General features: G+C 36.4%; 1 protein-coding gene across 1 annotated transcript in view; it reads right to left on the minus strand.

The window, feature by feature from the left end:
* Positions 1-15188, minus strand: part of col16a1 (collagen, type XVI, alpha 1) — a 346728-nt gene that overhangs the window by 118211 nt on the left and 213329 nt on the right. Inside the window, exon 24 of the mRNA XM_051936205.1 lies at positions 15120-15164. Within this exon, the coding sequence (XP_051792165.1) occupies positions 15120-15164 (45 nt within the window). The remainder of the gene's footprint in view (positions 1-15119; positions 15165-15188) is intronic.

Genomic DNA, 15188 nt, shown 5'->3' on the forward strand with positions numbered 1-15188 from the left:
CTCAGCGTTAACGCCACGAAAAGTGTTGTGACATCTTTGAACCTTTTGTGAAAGTGTTTATTTGATGTTTGGCCGTCAGGCTTCACACATTCTATAGTTTATGCCTGCATTTTGTGACATTTATTACTAAAATATGAAAAAGTTTCTGTTTTAACAATGTGTTTACACAGATTACTGTAGAAACGGAACACACATGAAATGCGTGTGTTCCAAATAACGATCTATTATTTCCACTCTAAAACTCCAGTTCAGTCACTCTCAGATAATCAAACAAGGCATGAGCTGGGAAAACTTAGCGAACGTTTTGCGATGGTGAGGGATGGAATAGCCGGCTTTTTGCTGCTCGTCTTAATCGGCACATTTAGAAGACAAAAGAGAGGTGAGAACGGTTTTAAGGTGGGCTGGATCTACGAGTTTTTTCGTAGACTCTGGTAATTCTAGTGTTAAATGTATTGTTGTAGACCAAAAGTAATATTTAGGTCTGAGATATCATTAAAACATTGTATGTTGTTCATGCTGATAATGAGAAAGTCTCTTGAAGTGCTGACAGGCTGTGTTATTCCTAAGGCACTTGTGCGGTTTAACTCTTTTAGGGCGAATGTCAACTTTTGTCGACAGGAGGGGTTGAGTGTGCATGTCGACAAAAGTCGACATCCAGGGGTAGAGGGCAACAATCAACTGTTAATGGCGACAAAACTCACTCTTACGTCACAGGAATTCCCTCTCTGCTTGGAGGAATGTTAGACTCATTGACTTTGCATCTAATTCTTGTGTGTGCGTGAGTTACGAAATGTAAACAAATGTAAACAAAGGCAAAATTACATCGACATCTCATGAGGGAGCAAAGCGATTGCAAAAAAGAAAATACTCAACAAACAATGTTTTGTGCATTACTGCTGAGTGGGACTCTGATTTTTCAGAATCTGATTTTGTTGACAGTGATTAAGAGATTGGGCTAGAGAGTGAGGAACTGGCATCAGCTGATTGGACACCAGCCGATGCTGCCCCAGCTGATCGGCTGTCAGCTGAGCACATTCATGCAGCCGATGCACCTACGGCAAGGTTTGTGTGGGAGGAATACCCAGACATTGATCCATGGGAGCCAAACTGGCTACCGGACTTCACAAAACAGCATGGCTTGCTGTTGGGCACAACAGATTACCAGCCGCTGGACTACTTCAGGCTGCTCTCTCCTGATGCTGCTTTTCAGCTACTGTCAAACGAGACAAACAGGTATGCAGAGCAATTTTTTGAATCGCGGGTTGTGCTTGCACCACATTCTGGTTTTTCAAGGTGAAAACCAACAACAAAAGATGAAGGGCTTTGTGGTATTACAAACAGAGATGGGACTAGACTGGTGATATAACTTCAGGGAGCATTGGTCCAAATGTGCTTTATCCCCTGGTGGCTTTGGACAGGTTATGCCGCATGATAGGTACGTGTTGCTGCAAAGTTTTATTCACTTCTGTGATAACTAGAAGCAAATCTCAAGGGGTGAGCCAGGCTATAACCCCATGTATAAAGTTCAGCCACTGCTTGACATTGTGGAACCAACATATAAACAATTTTATGAGCCTGGCCGTGATTTGTCTGTTCATGAATGTATGATAAATGACAAGGGACACCTTTTTTCCGCCAATATATGCCAGACAAGCCCACAAAGTATGGCATAAAGGTTTTTGTACTGGCAGAAGCAAACACTGGTTTCTGCCTGAAAGTAATTACATATACAGGAAAGTATTTCTTTCAAAGAGAGAACTGTCCCTTGACAAGTCAGGTTGTGCTGGAGCTGCTTCAGGGCTATGAACATTTGGGTCATGTTGTGTACATGGACAATTTTTATACATCACCAGAATTGTTCATGGAGCTACAGAGCAGAGGAATTGGAGCTTGTGGCACAGTGAGGGTGAACAGGAGACACAGGCCTTCACAGTTGAAGCCAGACAGGCTGAAGATGAAAAGAGTTGACAATTTATTTTTCATGTGGGTGGAAGACTTGGTTGCAGTGGCATGGCACGATGACAAACGAGTGACTTGTCTCTCTACAGTACACACTAACAATATATGTGAGAAAGTGCAGCAACAGACAATTGAAAAGGAAGCATCAGTGCAACACATATAGTAAGCAGTGTAATGTGGCAATGCATGCAATTGGCTGCTTTGAGAGATATCATACTTTGCAGGACTTTGCTGTGTAACACGTATGAGATTTGTATGTGAAATCATAGTATGTGAAATCATATAGTATGCAGGCTCATACAACATGCAAGACAGTAAAATTTGTCAAAAGTAAATATTTTTTTTGATTTGATATGTTAAACCATTGCTAACTTTTTTTAAAAAAAAGTTAGTTTTTGGAAAAATATTCAGCCCTGGGAGAAAAGAAACAAAAAAAAAATTAGCCCTAAAAGAGTTAAAGGTCATTCATGGGGCACTGTTGAGTTTAGGATCAATGTGTAAGTAAGACTCATGAAGTCCTAGGAGAGTGATAAGTTGTGTTATTCATAACACACTTGTGTGGTTTAAAGTGGTAGAGATTAACCAGCTGTGTGTTTCTCATTCATTGGACACTGTTGAGTTTCTGTGTGTGTGCATATAGCTATGTATGCGTGTATTAATCTTAAAGTGCAACAGTAGACCAACCTGGTAATGAACTTGACGAGTTCACTTACCCTTGAAGAAAACAGGGTAAGCAGAGGGAAATACTACAATAATACACTTTGTTAAGTGACTACCATGAACATGATTTATTGACAAACAATTAGGATTCAGCTGACACATGGTAAAATCACTTTTTTTTCCATATCTACATTTTACCTGATAACATAATACATGTGTTTTTGCTGTGCATGAAAAACAAAGTGCTCTTTACACAATGTGATGTGCACATAGGTGTTCCGCTTCATACATACACATCCAGTTCAGTAGATGCACATTTATTACTGCTTTTCAATCCAATCTCAAAACAACTAGACCCAGTCTTATAGAAAAGAAAAAGTTACTGGGAGATTTTTGAACCCATTGTTTTTTAAATTTTAAAAATGTGTTTTTGGATGATCACCATAATCCTGAACCTTTTGATAGTTTTGGCATTTTATTTATTTTCAGTTAATACTAGAATTACCAGAGTCTACAAAAAAACTCGTAGATCTGGCCCACCTTAAAACCGTTCTCAGCTCTCCTTTGTCTTCTAAATGTGCCAATTAACACGGGCAGCAAGCAGCCGGCTATTCCATCCCCCACCGCCGCAGAACGTTCAAAATCGAACCAGGGACACTTGATTACAAGTCAGCAAATCTTACCACTACGCCACAGACGCTGTTGTATCATTCTTGAACCTTTTGTGAAAGTGTTTACTTGATATTTGGACTTCAGGCTTCATACACTGTATAGTTTATGCCTACATTTTGTCATTTACTACTAAAATATGAAAAACGTTTCTGTTTTAAAATTGTGTTTACACAGATTACTGTAGAAATGGAACACACATGAAATGCGTGTGTTCCAAATAGCGACCTATTATTTCCACTCTAAAACTCCAGCACTTCAGTCACTCCTAGATAATCAAACAAGGCATGAGCTGGGAAAAGGATATTGCGTATTAGTTGAGGTATAGCTGCGATTCTTGAGAGACGACCTACCAAGAATTATCATAGAGATCCGGGTTTGAATCCGGCACATTGCTGAATGAAAAAATATATCTCTAAAATATATATATTTTTAAACTTTCTCTTCGACGAATGGTGCTTTGAATTGTACTTTGCAGATTTAGTTGTTTATTTTTATTTTTTGACTAAACAAAAACTGTTTAATGAATGATTGATTTGTTAAGGAACACGTGGACAATAAGCATAGTTAAAATCACAATTAAACAAACTGCCTGCAAATTCTGTTGAATCATAATTATAACAAATTATAACACATTTCACTTACTTATATAGCACCTTTACCATGGCCTCAGACGGCCGCACAGGTAATCAAGATGGGTACAATAAAAATGAAAGCACAATAAGAATGAATAAATAATAGTTCATAGCCTTGTGTTTGTATGTATTTATAAAATTTGGGAAGTAATATATTCTAGTTGATGTTGACATTTAATTCATTTGAAGTAGGTAAAAATAAATATTTGGAAATATTACGAAGGGAAATGTTTATATACTTATAGTAAACAGCACACACACCATTTAGCTAATCATATATATCTTCTTCTTCTTCATTCGGCTGCTCCCGTCAGGGGATGCCACAGCGGATCATCTTTTATATATATCCTGGCCAAATCAGGCATCAGAATAGCACACAAACCCGCGAACAATCTGCGCACTGTCCCTTTTCAACGCAAAAAACAAGAAATCGACAGCAGAAACACAAAACGAAGTTTATAGCATTCCATGCAGTTTTTGCCCAGCGGTATACATGAGACAAACATCAAAAAGAATTGCAACACGTATACAGGAACATCGCAACGCCGTCAGAAGAAAGGACTCACGATCACAGATCTATACGCATACAAATTCAACAGGACATACATTTAACTGGGACAATGTACAAGTAAGATTTAAGGCAAGTACTAAAAGTGCCAGAGAGCTGGCCGATTCCTGGTTATCAAATGAGAACGCCATCAACAGACACTTGGACATAAACCCAGCATATGTAAACTTAAGTAGGACATGTTCATAATAAATAAAACGTTACGACCTGTACCCCATATACTGTATATGCTATTCTACTGCACGATTAGAATCGTCTGAGTATTAAAGGTGTAGGTCTATTTTATAAGCATATTTTATAACATCAATGTTAATATCGAGTATAACTATAATTATTCTGTATTAGCATTGATATAAACGATTTGTGAAATTAGTGTTAAGTATAAAAAATGAAACTATGATTATACAATTCAATGTTTATTATATTTATCCATTATTATATATGACTTTACAAGTTTTGCACACATATTTAATAAATGTAATAAACTGCACCAAGAATGGTTAAAAAAATCATTCAAAAATGTGTACGTGAATGTAAATATATCTGCACAAACCGACACTTGTGAGTAACATTTTTAGAAAGTTCAAAATGAAACACAAATCGCAAAGCGTCTGTGTGCAGACTCGAATAAGCTTTTGCAGAATACATTAACTGACAAGAGGCTGACCCGCCCTTTCTGAGTTTTGGTAGCCAACACAAGCCGTGATTTCGCCAATTCCTTGGTAGCCGACCGAGCCATCATTGGCCAGTCCTTTGTAGCTGAACCGGGCTGTGAATGGTCAATTCTTGGTAGCCGATATGGGCCGCGATTGGCCCGAGCTTTCAATTCTTGGTAGAATCTTGGTAGCAGAAAGCGATCTGATTGGTTTTTGCTACCAAGAATTACCTCGACTCATGGCTGCTCGGAGGGGAAAACTTAGTGAATGTTCTGCGACGGTGGGGGATGGAATAGCCGGCTGCTTGCTGCTCGTGTTAATCGGCACATTTAGAAGACAAAGGAGAGGTGAGAACGGTTTTAAGGTGGGCCGAATCTACGAGTTTTTTCATAGACTCTGGTAATTCTAGTGTTAATTACAATATTTGTTGGAATTAGGATTCTGATTTTAATTATTCACCATGCTAATTATTATAATCTACCCAAAATGTTTTAGAACAAGAACCAGCCAGTCTATGTATCTGAAAATTGCCAGAAAAAAAAAATGATCTGAATTTTTTCCTGATCATTGATGTGTGAAAAAGGTATACTGTAGATGTCAAACCTAGAAAAAAAAACTTTCAGTTGTAAATAACACATATTCCAAAGAACTTGAGTCTTTGAGAGAACTCTGACTTCCAGGTCACGAGAGACTACACTGGTATGTTTTGGCTGCAGCTTCCCCCAGTGAATAAAGTAAAAGAAAAAAGGGAAATGGAACTGTGCGGTCTATTTTTGGTCCCTATGAAAGTCCTGGAATCTTTTTGAATTTCTGCCCATATGGTCAACTGCCTGCCTGCTTGTGCCCTTCTTAAATCCCATAGATTTTTTTGCAGATTCTGGATCTTATATGCGCTTATCTGTCTGGGTGTTTTGTTTTGCCATGCTACTTTTATCTCTTCAACTGATTTATGGCTATAAGATACTCTTTTTTGGAGCTTTATGCTTTTCATCATGCTGAGCGCCAAACCCCCCGACATCTCTCCTCCTGTTCAGGCATTTAGCAATTTTGTAATATCACAGAACCTTGTTTCAGATGTTTGTTTATTACAATACTGTGAATAACACTGACTTGATCTGAATGCCTTTTATTTACACGGCTGTTCTACTATTACTACTGGACTGTTTACTCCTGTAAACTTTGAGAACTTGCGGTTATTACCATTAATCCGTCAAATCCTCTAGTTATATACAAAATGTTAAAATTGCCCTATTCAGCATCTGCTCTGTAAATGGCAAATCAGGTTTAATTGAGGACTTTGTTGTGGGGCATAATATTGATGTTTTTTGCTTGACAGAAACTTGGCAACAACCTAATGACTATTTTTGATTAAATATGGATGTTTCACCCCACTATTTTTAACTGGAAAAGCCACATATTACTGACCATGGGGGTGGTGTTGCAGTTAAATATTCTTCTAAGTTTAGGATCAAACCAGTTTCTGCTCATGACGTTACATCATTCAAGTATCTGCTATTACTGCTATCTGGCGCAAGATCTCCTGGTCTGTCATCCTCCAAAACTGTCACCAGTGTTCTAGTCAGAACTCACTGAATTGCTCACTTCTCTGTGTTCTTTGTATCCTGCTGTGCTATGGCTTGGTGATTTTAATGTACATGTAGATTCTGTAACCTATTTGCATGTGGCTGATTTTCTTAACATACTTCAGTGTTTTGATTTTATTCAACATGTACACTTTCCTACTCATGTTATAGGACACACACTTGACCTTGTGTATACTGTTGGTGTTACTCATTTATATGGTATTGCTAATTTATATGGTGTTGCTAATGTATATGGTATTGATTTATCTATCTCAGACCATAAGGCTATTTTATTTGATATGCTTATACCTGGTCAGCTGCATGGGCAACAATCACCTCTTAATATCACCTTTAATAATACAAAAATATCAGTGCTACTGCTATTGTAAGTACACTGAAGCAGTGTCCTCCTCCAGCTGTGATTTCTTTATCGCCTACTACCTTAGTTCATCATTATGACTATATACTTTCAACTAGTCTGGATCATGTTTTGCCAATTAAAACATGAAAGTGTGACATTTACACACCCTGCTCCTTGGTTTTCTTCTGAGCTGCATCATATGAAAGCTTGTGGACGCCTTAGTAGGAAAACGAGCTTAGTTGCCCTTGTAACTGCTTATAAGGAATATGTTGCCCTCTATAAGCAAGCACAACAGAGAACTAAGCTTGTTTTTTATACTAATAGCATTCTATGTGGTCAGTATAATACCAGTATAATACTGTTAATAAGCTACTTAAACCTGCAAATAACTTGTCTCCTCTGACCTCTGTCAGATAATTGTCATTTTTTTAATAAAAAGATTGATCAGATTTGTTTTGAATTTCAAAAAGGTCAATTTTTTTCATTTTAAACTGTGTCCATCCAATATCTTAACTGGCAGCTGTTATCTAGTTTCTCATTTTTGGATGATCCTACAGTCCATAAGCTTATCATGACTGCTAGGTCAACTGCTTGTATTCTAGACCCCATGCTTTCTTCATTGGTTACGGTCGCTTTGCCTTTTCTTCTTGTTTTTATCACCAGTATTATCAATACATCTCTTTATACTGCCCTGGTCCCATCCTGCATAAAGATGACTGTTGTTACACCTGTCCTCAAAGAACCTGGACTTTGATACAGCACATCATGACATTCTTTAGTTTAGACTTGAGAATTAGTTAAATGTTGCTTGAAGTGTTCTTGCATAGTTTAAATCATACCTTAAGGACTGATGGCAATTTGTTGCCATTGGTAGGTTTAGGCCTGACCCATCTTATCTGTTCCAAGATGTCCCTTAGGAATCAGATCTTGGCTCTCTGCTCTTTATCATCTATATGTTTCAACTTGGTGCCATTATTATACAGCACAGTCTACGGTTTCACCTTTATGCTGATGATACACAGATTTATCTACACTAGGGGTCTCCAAACTTTTTCCCCCCCGAGAGCTACTTTTACAAAATGAAAATGGCCGAGAGCTACTCATGTTTTCTAACATTTATTCTCATAGCTTATTTCAACCCAAACAAACTGAATAAGCTTGTTTTGCCTGAACATTTTGCATTAAAACATCACAAAAAATATTTAGTTCACCTGCAAGTGCATTTTGTATGATTGTATGCATTTTCTAGTGTATCTCACGCTATTGAATTAAAACATGAATGCTGTAAAAACAAAACAATGCAATTACAAATACACAGATATTACTTATTCATTTGTCATTTTGTTACATTTCACTGTTTCACTTCACAAGAGTATTCACATGTCCAGTTGCATGTGTGATGTGTTTTTTAGTTAGTCAGATAACTGGCACTGCATGGAGTCAGCAAGAGAGGTGTATGGTAGAGTGTAGCCACTTAGGTTCACTCTTATGGAGTCATTTAAATGTTCATCTGTCAGTCTTGTTCTGAACTTTGATTTCATGACATTCATGTCAGAGAAGGCAGACTCACAGAAGTATGTAGACCCAAACAAAGCAGACATTTTCAGAGCTGCTTGGTGAAGATTCTTATAGTTATCTGCCTCTACTAAGCTCCAGAAATGCTGAGAGTGCTGTTGAGACTTTAACTGCACATTATCTTGAAGGTTTACTAATATATAATATATAAAATACAATGTCTCTCTGTCTGTATGTCTGTCTGCTATTCACGAGAGAACTACTTAACGAATTTAGATCAGGTTTTTTTTCTACAATTTGCTTGAACATTCCAGTTGATTTTGTGACTTCTCTCATCGCGCTAAGAATCAGAATTCGCTTGCTGTACCAGTTTATTTGCGCGAATTCAAAAACAAGCAACAGGCCAAGGGGATGGGCCTTCCTTACTCACTCACCAGCTTCGGGGAGTGTTCCTTAACCCAGCTTAGCTAGCGAATAAGAGAACAATTGAATTCAACTTTGTTTTATATTTAAAATAAAGTGTTACTTAGGTCTTGATGAGATTGAGTCCGGATATTCTCTAAAGTGTATGCCATATTGAAAAGATAGATTGCAATTCATATGATATTTTGGAAAGATGGCCCCACCCCTAATTTGAATAATCAAGTTTTCAAATTTATGTAGGATTCGTTAACCCTTTGGCGAGCTACTTGGAAAGGGGTTGCGAGCTACTGGTAGCTTGCGAGCAACGTGTTGGAGACCCCTGATTTAAAACCTTGGGAGCATATTACTCCTACACTTTTAAAATTACATTGGCTACCGGTCCCTTACCTTGTTTCATATAAAGTTCTACTTTTTAGTCTTAAATGCTCTTCATGGTTTAGCCCCATCTTACTTGCTCTCTTTATTATGTCCATATACTCCATCACTTTCACTTTGTTCTTCTGTCTCTTTGCTGTTATCATTCCACGGTGCAGATTGTGTACTATGGGTGATAGGACTTCTAGTGTATTAGAGCCACAATTATGGAATGCCCTGCTTTTGGAACTCGGTACTTGTACCTCACTTTCTGTTTTAAAATCTAAACTTAAAACTTACCTTATTAATATTGATTTTTGTTTATCTTGTTAATTGTGTTTGTACGTATATTAGACTGTTTGATGTTAAGTATGTTGATGTACAGTGTCCTTGGGAACCTTGAAAGGTGTTTTTAAATAAAATTTATGATTATTATTAATATTACATTTTGGACTTGTATTTCATAAAACTGAGTTTAGTATACATCATGTCGTAATACTGATTTGCAGAGAGAAGCAGAGTTGTACTTACAAAATATGTGGGTTATATTGCATTTGTATGGTAATTATTAATAATGCACTGTTCTGCTTATCAACTGAATTACATTGACTTTACTGTTCATCTTACTAATATTGCTTTTACTTCTAATTTTTTCAGTTCTATTACCAACAAAAAGGAGTTGAAATCGGGACATATAGTTAATTTGCACACTGCATTTCACATTTTGAACAACAATATGTATAATCTAACAATTCATGTACTGATCAGATTGTCATTTGTGTTTTATTGTATTGATGATTTGTGTTCTTGGTATTATTATTTAGTTTTTACAATTTCATTAACAGCTGAGATCATCAATTATTTTTGACGCATAGTTATAATTTTACTTCTATTCCCCTTTTTAGTTAGGAGAATCTGTTTTAAAGATAGCTTTTTTCAGTTCACACTTTATGGAAAAGCTACTGATAATACTTTACTTCATGCTTACTGTTTGTGTCCTAAATCATTAATCAATAATTTAAGTGTCTCTTTTTCCCCATTATGTCATATCTGTTCTATCAAAACCTAACAATCTTAGTTTATATTACTCAGAAGAATTACCTACAAATGGGTTACTCTAAATAATTAATAAATATATTCCATTTATACTCTTTATTATGTAGACCTTAACAGAATTCCCCAAATCTCATTTACCCTAAGTTGTTGTCTATAAGCCGGACTCATGTATTAGCCGGAGACCAAAAATCATACGAATTTTTAAAATAAAATCGTATCATAGATAAGCCGGACTCATGGATAAGCCGAACGTACTATAACCTATAACTAAAAGAAGGGAGGGAGGTCAGTGGTCTCACTCGCGCCCATTTAATTTCTTTAAGGGGGGAGAGAGTGTGAGATATTGGCGTCTCTCTCACTCCCCGCATGGCGCGGTTGGAGCGGCCGGAGCGGCCGGAGCGCGTTCTTTCTGCTCTGGGCGTCGCCGAGTCAACACGAGCGCGTAGCGGTCATTTAAATTGTGATTTTATATGTAAGCATATTTAAATATATATCGCGGATTTCTGCGGACAATGGGTCTTTTAATTTCTGGTACATGCTTCCTCAGTTGGTTTGCCCAGTTGATTTCATACAAGGGACGCTATTGGCAGATGGCTGAGAAGCTAGATTGCTTACTTTTCTGTCTCTCTTGCGCTGACTATCTGTGATCCTGACGTATGGGGATTGAGCAGGGGGGCTGTTTGCACACCTAGACGATACGGACGCTCGTCTAAAAATGCTGAAAGATTATCTTCACGTTGCTATCTTTTGTAAAGCTGATTCCTGAAAAGACATGCTGCACAGTGCTTCGCATACTTAAAAGCTCGAAGGGCACGTATTGATTTTTGACTGAAAAACAAACTCTCCCTCTCTCTCTCTTTGTCTGCTCCTGACGGAGGGGGTGTGAGCTGCCGCCTTCAACAGCTTTGTGCCGCGGTGCTTCGCATACTTAAAAGCCAAACAGACATATTGATTTGTTTGCTTCACTCCTTTGAAGAGGAAGATATGTTTGCATTCTTTTAATTGTGAGACGGAACTGTCATCTCTGTCTTGTCATGGAGCACAGTTTAAACTTTTGAAAAAGAGACAAATGTTTGTTTGCAGTGTTTGAATAACGTTCCTGTCTCTCTACAACCTCCTGTGTTTCTGCGCAAATCTGTGACCCAAGCATGACAATATAAAAATAACCATATAAACATATGGTTTCTACTTCGCGGATATTCTTATTTCGCGGGTGGCTCTGGAACGCAACCCCCGCGATGGATGTATAAGCCGGATTTATGTATAAGCCGATATTCTATTTTTTCATTTTCACAACTTTTTTCCTTAGATAAGCCGCGGCTTATAGACAAGAACTTAGGGTACTTATCACCCTGTCAGGGTTTACTGCTGTTATAGTTCAGTTCTTCTTCTTTCTTTTATATCTATAACCTCAGGCTATTAGATAGAGCACAAGAACAGACAGGAGAAAAGTTACAGATTTTTTATGTATTAATACTGTACTGGATCAGATATATAGTGTCATAAAACAAAATCAAAATAAAATGTTAACAACACACAACTTGGTACTGCTAATTGTTTAGTCTTTTCCAGGCAGACTATTTCTTGTGTTGCTTGAAATGTTGGCTATAACTCAGAGCCATTCTTGGATCGACTTTTCTCACATAATGTCTTCTTTTTCTGATCAGCTTTACTGCTGATACTTATAAAGCTAACCTAGGTATGATAAAGCCATCCTATCTCCAAGACAACTTTGCCTTTTTAAAGTTACACTTCTTGTCTGTGAAATGTGCTTTCAGAACTCATATGGTTTTTCCATTAGAGTCCGGAGGCTATAGCGTGGTGTGCTTGTGTAACTAGGAACAGGGGTATAAGAAGCCAAAGTCCATGAAACTAAAAGCACGTTTCCAAAATCAGATGCTTTAGCTCACATTTCTTACAACCTAAATGGCAGCCAAGTACACAGCATGACTATATAACTTAGACATAGCTTATAAAGCCATACGTGTAATATAGCATCAGTTTTGCAAAACAGATAGCAGCAAAACATGCCCAGCCAATATACCAGAGCTAATTACACTTTCTGCTTAAGCTAATTATTCAACCATTTAGGTATTTTCTAAGCAAACACCTTAAAAATAGAAATAAAAAAATAAAGCAACTTTTTAAAATAAAGAATCTTAAAACATCTTTGGAAAGTTTCACTTTTTAAACATTATAAGAAAAGTCCTTTTGCTTCCAGAAATGTTTTGCTAATTTCTCCAAAATAATATTTTATTAATTGAGATTTCTAACTTCCACATGAAAAATTGCTTAACAAAAAATATATGCATTTGAATGTTTTCTAAGTATGAAAATCTTTTCTGCCATGTAGACTTAAAACCTATTAATTTTTTTAGGAACCATCACTATTTGCATTTTTCTAATGGCAAAATATTGACCATTTCCTATTTGATCATTTACATTCATCTTTTCCATTGCCTGAACTTAATACTATTTGCGGTGTGAACTCTGGGCATTATTCTTTCCTATATTGTGGTTGTTGTGTAGATGTATTTAAGAGAAGCACTGCTCACAACAAAGTAGATCTAATCTAGTTCTGAAAGCATTATCTATTTACTTCAACATCAATGGCTACTACTATAAGTACAAGTAGGTAAAACAATTTGCAATGTCAAGACACAGGAAATATAAGAGAACTTTAAGCATGCAATATTTAAAACACTCAGTATCCAGACATTTTAGTATGGCATTTTATTAAATAGCATTTGTAATTTAAAATACAGATATACAGTCTTGTCTCAGACATTGTAAAACCACATTCTTGCCATGGGGATTTCAAAAACCTTCGGCTTCAAGCAGAAACCTAATTTATATTTAAATGTAATGTTTATTGGTTTGAATTAAACCACTGAATTGTCTTGCTTTTTAAAAACAAACCTTGAAACCCTATCCTCCTACTACAATTTTTATAAATTTGATTTGGTATTATAAGACAGTTACATTTTACAGTTTCATTTTCTCTTTTACACTTAAACAAATTACTACATTTTGCGTGAGTCGTGCATTGTTTTGAGGTAAGCCTCATTCAAGCTTGGGAATTGATCAGGACTCTTGACCAATGAATGAAAGGGGGATGAGTCTAAAATTTAAAAGTTCAAATTTGCTTGAATTCAATTTACTTTTGTGCACTACTCTCATTTTTCAGAAGTACATATTTAACAATATTTTAGTTAAAAATACATGAGTTTTCAACTTTGTTATAACTGACTTATGAATTATGCAATTTGAGTAAGATGGGATTTTTTTAATGAACGCTTTAATATTTGTTGCTCATTGGACTCCATTGTAACAGAGAAGATTTTATATTTGTTCTTCACAGAAAAATTAACATTTTTTCTCAGCCATCACCATCATGGTAAAAGTAACAAATGAAAAAAAGTATCACTTTTGGGTGGAGTGTTCATTTAGGCTTCTCCTTACTTTATGCTAGTAGTTCTGAACACCATATTTTAGTGGAGGTTTCCTTCAAGACCTTTTCTGTACTTCTGTGGTGGGTTCTAAACTCCTAGCAGCCCAATGCTTGCTAATCAAGTTTTTTTCAAAAGACAATTTATTTTATATAAAATGTTTCTATGGCAAACATCATGCTAAAGTGTACTGTATAAAGATAGTGTAATCTTAATCTTCGGAGTGCAGTCTGCTGTTAATCATTATTTTTTTAACTTGGCAATTCTATTTGGCAACTGATTTTTATTATATATTAATTTTTTTTTATTATTATTATTTTTCTATTTATTTTTTTGTGTACTTTTGTAAAGAGCAATGATTTGCCTTTGAAAATGTGGTAAAATGGGGAATCGCATTTACATGTAAATCTGAGCAAAAACATATTAATCTGTAAAAATAAAAATAATACATGCCGTTATTTACATTGTAGGTTTCAATTGGAATTTCTTCCCTGCCCATCGATTTCCCTTTCTTTTCCCCAAGGCCCCTAATGTCTGACACTTTTGCATGGTAATGCTTGCAATGCATTAGTCACATGATGGAGGGGCAGGGGTCATAAAAGGGAAGTCTGGGATTGAGCTGTGCTGAAATATTGTCATTTGTGCATTGCTACAGAAACTATCTACACAGTTCTGATTTTAATAAGTCTCTAGTGTACTCTAAAAATGTATGTGTGGTCCATAGATATTCAACATGGTGGGCAAAAAAAGACTCTTAATAAACCATGCTGTATGTCACCGATATATGGCTTTAGCTTGTATGAGTGGACTCCAGTATTGATGTTATGCATACATCTTCTCTATATGCATTCATACATGCCAGCTATAACCTGGCTCCTGTATCATTTAAATTAATTTAGCCATGTGCCTGTATGAATTATCAAATAACTGATGAGCATTAGATGGCTACAACTTGAGCTGGCAGCCTGATAATTATAAGGTCAATAAGAAAACCAGGATCCTGATATGAATACCAATTCAATAAAAGCATTTTCTTTATCTTCTCTGGTTAACACAAATTTTAGATGAAAAATTAATCTTGATCAGTTTCATGAAAAATCCACAAGGTACACAGTATTTATGTACATCACTTTTGTATGATTATGTTCTCTATTGTCACCTATTTACACAGGGCAAGTGTAAGAAGCTTTACAAGAACGGAGAAAATTGAACTAAGGTAAATAATACATACCATTTCTCCTTTCTGCCCAGGCAGTCCAGTAGCACCTGGTTCACCCTGCAATAACAAAAGAGAGCCTGA

The sequence above is a fragment of the Erpetoichthys calabaricus genome, chromosome 14 (assembly GCF_900747795.2).
Source record: "Erpetoichthys calabaricus chromosome 14, fErpCal1.3, whole genome shotgun sequence".
NCBI lineage: Eukaryota > Metazoa > Chordata > Cladistia > Polypteriformes > Polypteridae > Erpetoichthys > Erpetoichthys calabaricus.